The sequence below is a fragment of the Sinocyclocheilus rhinocerous genome, unplaced genomic scaffold (assembly GCF_001515625.1).
Source record: "Sinocyclocheilus rhinocerous isolate Xijiao unplaced genomic scaffold, SAMN03320098_v1.1 scaffold2326, whole genome shotgun sequence".
NCBI lineage: Eukaryota > Metazoa > Chordata > Actinopteri > Cypriniformes > Cyprinidae > Sinocyclocheilus > Sinocyclocheilus rhinocerous.
The window spans coordinates 205,019-210,325 of record NW_015623069.1 but is presented as its reverse complement, the minus strand read 5'-3'; the positions used below and the strand labels follow the sequence as shown (position 1 = coordinate 210,325).

Here is a 5,307-nt window from a genome sequence, read left to right as displayed (position 1 = left end):
ACAACCTCTTGTTTGAAAAAAAAAAAAAAAAAAAGTAGGTAATTTGTCCGAACATTTTTACCTGGGCAATGGGAGAAAAAGAAAAAAAAGACTAGCCACTGTATAAATGTTTACAACAACTTATTCTCCCTATGAGAAACAATTATTGTTCGATCAGAAATTAGAGAGAAAATAAAGAAAACCTTGGAAAAACCGCATTATCCAAAACAAACAAAATCAGGATCTCTATTCAGATAACATCAATCTAGGAAAATTAAATGGCTTTAAACACACCTAACTCACCCTAGTTTACATGAACACATAAAATGCTGCTGAAGACTTTTATGTGATGACGACAAACTGATTTACTAAAATAAACCTGATCTTCCAAATCCACACCCAGGTGCCTACTAAAAGACTTCTTTTTTTTTTTTTTTTAAGTAAAAAAAAAAAAAGTGTTCATGTTGCTACAGAATCTAAACAACATTTGCTTATAAAGTCTCAAAATGTAACATTTCCTATGTGTTTCTAGTAGCATAAGATGCACTACCTCATTGGATGTACTGTCATCTTTGTTGTCGTTCTCTGCGGCCTCCTCTGCTTCTCCTGTGGAGTCGTCTTCTTCACTCTTCTTTGCTTCTGAGGGAACAACAACACAGAATTATAGAAAACGGCTCAACCATCATAAGGTCCAAACCCAAGTCCCTGAAAGAGAGGAGAGTGTAAACAGAACTAGAACTAAAAACTCTTCCAACCAAAGAACGCAACTTGTGTGACTGGTCGCATTTGACTGTAAGAAAGATTTAACAAAAGTTGTTTATCTTTCAGACCTGATTCCTCTTCCTTGGCTTCCTCTTCCTCTTCCTTGGCTTCCTCTTCCTCTTCCTTGGCTTCCTCTTCCTCTTCCTTAGCTTCCTCTTCCTCGGCTTCCTCTTCCTCGGCTTCCTCCTTCACATCTGGCTGTGGCGCGTCTGTCTTCTTGTACTCAGCAGCAGATGTGGACGCTGAGCTCTTCTGTAAGGCACAGGATGACATTTATTCTACAGATCCAGCCATACATTAAGGTCAGGCTTCTTTAAATGACACACACTTACCTTTCCGGTGCAGCAGAAGACAATGATGAGCACCAGAGGCAGAGCCACAGTCAAGACGTAGACGATCCAGAGCCAGGGTCTCTCTTCAGCAGCTGTTATCATCTGATTCACCAGACTGGGCTGTAAACACACACACACACACACACACACGTGCACTTAATTTACTAACACACATGAGTACTAGTGTCTAATACAGACAATCTATTGTGGGGTTTGCACACCAAAAGCGAATTTTATTATTTGTGCGAGTAGATTACATATAAAGTCAATAGCTATGTTTCCATCACCCTGTTTTTATGCGCATTTTGAAGTATCGCATAAGAAACGAGTGATGGAAACGGCAAATTTCGAATAAAAATCCCTTAATTCGCAAAAAAGTTTTTACGCTCGCTTGAGGTGGTTTTTGACTTGTGCGCAAAAGGGTTAATGCGAATAAAAGGAGATGGAAACGCATTTGCCGAGTAAATTCCTCCATGCGGAATGTTGGAATGTTATGGTTATTTTGATTTTGAAATGTCCGAGCAAAGTCTGTCATCAACGTATTTCTGTATAATTGCCTTGTCGTTACATGAACAGTGTAACGTTCCCAAACAGCAGCATCCACCTCCGAAAGCAATGACCGCATTTATTTTGTTTCGTCTGCTCGCTCGGAGGCGCAAGTAATTTATTATATAGGCCTATGAAAAATATTATATTCAGGGGTTTCTCCTACTTTTCATAGTGATATATAGTCTAGCACCAGTTCTACCAGGAAGTGGTGATTTTGTTCTCTTTGACACGTTGGATGGAAACGGTGCTTATTCGCAAATGTTTTATGTGATATTTCAATTTTGCGCATAAGTTAAATTCGCAAATTTGGATGGAAACCCGGCTAATGCAAAGTTCTGAACAGACGCGAATTCGGGCCGGGCGACACAAATTATGTGAATTGGGTGCGAACACCAAGCCAATCAGCGAAGAGCTCATTGACATGCCCAGTTTGACATGTTGTTGAAGTGCATGAAGACACTTCTCATCGCGCAATGTTTTTTATGAAAAACATCCTGCGAGTAATCTAGAGCGATTAGCACGATGCTAATATTTGCATCGCTTTTGTTGTGCACATACCATAAGAACTTTGCTTTTTTATTTTTTGCCACCATTAATAAAAGTAGAAATCAGGAAATCATATTACCCAAACGTTTCAGCTTCCATTTACAATATTTGATATGCTTTATATGTGTGCACTGATCAATGTTTATATGCGAATAAAAGCCAAATTAAATCTTTCGTGAATGTGAACTAAAGTCTTATGGGTCTGGAATGAGATGAGGGTGAGTAAATGACGACACCATCATTGGGTGAACTATCCCTCCTTTAAGTTAACCATTGAGGGTTGCGCTGTAAACCCTTCAAACCAAGTACGCATCCTTTGGCCATGTGGTAAAGAGTTCAGCCGCAGTCACACTGAGGCACAGGCTTCTGTCCTGACTGACTGTCTTTGATTGTGGTCGGTTTAATCAGCCATCATGACTTTGCCACAGCAACATCAAAGCATGAATCTATTTAGACAAAAACCCACAGGCTTCTGCTAGGTCCTTTAGCCAGGGACAGAGCTGGCCCTCGAGTTTAACATGCAAGGCATGCCTGGAATCCACCTTTGGGGCAAAAGGCATTTGCACAGTAGGAATTCTCATGAAAGCCCGCCAAAAAACAGCTAATCCCAGAGTGCTCGGCGCTCAGCAGTGCCTCCCAGCACACCGACAGATCCAGAGACATTCCCCTGGGATTCACAACCTGCCTCAGAGAGAGACCCCACACAAGAAAAACCAAACCGAGCCCTGCTATATATACGCGATACATCCTGTAGGGCTCTATGATTTCTGCAACGGGAAAAACAGATGGAATCGCGGAATGCAGTAATAAAAATGAAATTTTCTGCAAAACACAGAATGTTATGGAATTTGGCAAATGTTTAATGAATAAACCAAAAGTAGGGCTGTACAATTAATCAAATTGCATTACGGTCTAGTGTCTGTGAATATTAAAGCACAAAAAGACTGCTTTTAAAATATGAAGTCTGTGTGTCTCTGTGTGAAGAAGTGTCACAGTTTCATCAACTACACATTGAAGAAATCATGACAAAAAAAAAATAAACGAATAAAATTGCGCCATATTCCTGTAATTTTTTTACACTTCACAATTAGGTTCCAATTGTTAACTATATTTAATGCATTGACTAACATTAACTAGCAATGAGCAATACATTTATTACAGTTTTTATTAATGTTTGTTAACATTAAAATAAAAATACAACTGTTCATTGTTAGTCCATGTTAGTTCAAGTATATTAAATAACATTAATAGATCCAAATTTAAATTTTAATAATATATTAGTAAATATAGGACTCAATGTTCAAATAAGATTAATAAATGCTTTAGAACAAATTTTTAATTGATAGTTCATGTTAACTAATGTAGTTAACTAATGTTAACAAATGGTATTTTATTGTAAATTGTATTTTATTGTGAATTCAAAAAAGTTTGAATTCAAAAGTCACCATCAAAAAAAGTCATGAACCTTTAAAAATAAACCCAAGAAAAAAAAAGGAAAACGTAGAATTTGGAGAAAAACAACAGGGCCCTAAAAATGTCATTTTTGTTAAACATTTAATAAACCGTCGTTAAATTGTGTAAGTTCTCAATTAATTAGAGATGCTTTTACAGAAAACAGAATCCAGAAAAAATTGAGGGGAAAAAGATTTCATGGAGCACTGTGCATGTCAGTGAAAAGGTCATTTATAGCTCCAGACAGCCAGAAATTCAACATGCATGAACTCTGGGATTGGGCTCATATTGAGTTCTGGACAGATATTTGCTGCAGTGTAGCGATTCAGAGGTTAGACGTGGGCTGTGTGAAGGGCAAAGTGGTACGAGGAGCTGTGGCCTTGCTGTGTGTGCTTGCTAGGCAGATCCGTGTGTTCATGTGTACTGTGTGAATGTGTGTGGGTTGATGAGGAGACGGCTCCACGCCCTGTGGAAGAACGTGGCTGCTTCAACCGCCTGTGCTGTGTCATGTGAGAAAGTCTCAGGAGGAAGTGGAAACAGATTTTCAGAGCACTGCTGAGTGCATCGCAACACACAACTAACACACATGGCATTCCCTTACAACACGCGAGTCAGGAAAACAAGAAACAGACAAAGGAAAAAATGAGGAAGAAAAATTATTCCACAATTATGACTTCTTACTATTGGCATAAAGTCATATAGAGGTCAACAGCAAATAAAAATCTAGGTTAAAATTTGTGCTAAGTTCTACATACTATAATTTGTTGGAAGTCACACAACAGAACCCCCCTCCCCCCAAAAAAACCTTGTGCCATAACCCTCCCAAACCTTGGCAAATTCAGTGACTAATCCTTCCTCATAAGTGTTTAATGTATCAGCCTAGAAACTGCCTCCTGGTGTAATTACAAAAACCTGTGCACACTGTCTCCAGGAAACAAAGTTTGCCAATCAGACTGCAGCTTTTGATAAAGTTGATGATTTTTTGCATGCAAAATGCAGTGGATGAGGATGTGCCTTTTTTAGTTATCTGTATGCTCTCATCTCACTGATGAGCGCCTGACTGAAGGAAAGATAGAGAAGATAAACAGATTTTTCACACCTCTGCGGCTCCCTCAGCTGCTTTCTTCAGACCCCAGCCATCAGCCGCCCATCGCTCGGCCACATTACGATCAGAGGTGATGAAGAAATTGTCAAAGAAGATATCAGAGGACATGGACCAGAGCTCCAGACCGACGGCGCTGATTGGAGCCATACGGAACGGGTGCAGGTCCTCAAAGAAGTCTGGGTTAGGGATCTTCCTGGGCTTCCACACTCCCTGGCAAATAAACAAACAATTAGACGTTTACATTTCCAGAAGAAAACACCCTTAAGTTTAGTACTCAGAGTTAGGGCTTTATTTAATTCAATACTCATAAAGCTCTAGGGCTGTCAAAATGGCTGAAAAACTAAATTAGAATTTTGTACTTAAATATTATCAAAATTCGAATTATATTCGAATTTAAAATGCATAATTTCAGTTAGGGTGAAGAAAAGCTTTTGGCTTCTTAATTAAGTTGCTTAAACAACTATAAACAAAACAGTATCATGTATCTATGCATAGTTTAATACAAAGGGCCAAAAGACAATCCCACAGAGTACATTTTTCATTTAAAAACACGAGATGCAGTGGGATGGGGAAAAAACCCCG

At 38.9% G+C, this 5,307-nt stretch overlaps 1 protein-coding gene across 2 annotated transcripts in view; it reads right to left on the bottom strand.

The window, feature by feature from the left end:
- The window catches only part of LOC107746060 (calnexin-like), a 45,129-nt gene that overhangs the window by 4,626 nt on the left and 35,196 nt on the right, over positions 1–5,307 (bottom strand). For both annotated transcript variants that reach the window (XM_016561212.1, XM_016560483.1), the window contains 4 exons: positions 4,720–4,935; positions 1,074–1,193; positions 810–993; positions 530–618 (listed from right to left, as the gene is read on the bottom strand). In XM_016561212.1, the coding sequence (XP_016416698.1) occupies positions 530–618; positions 810–993; positions 1,074–1,193; positions 4,720–4,935 (609 nt within the window). The remainder of the gene's footprint in view (positions 1–529; positions 619–809; positions 994–1,073; positions 1,194–4,719; positions 4,936–5,307) is intronic.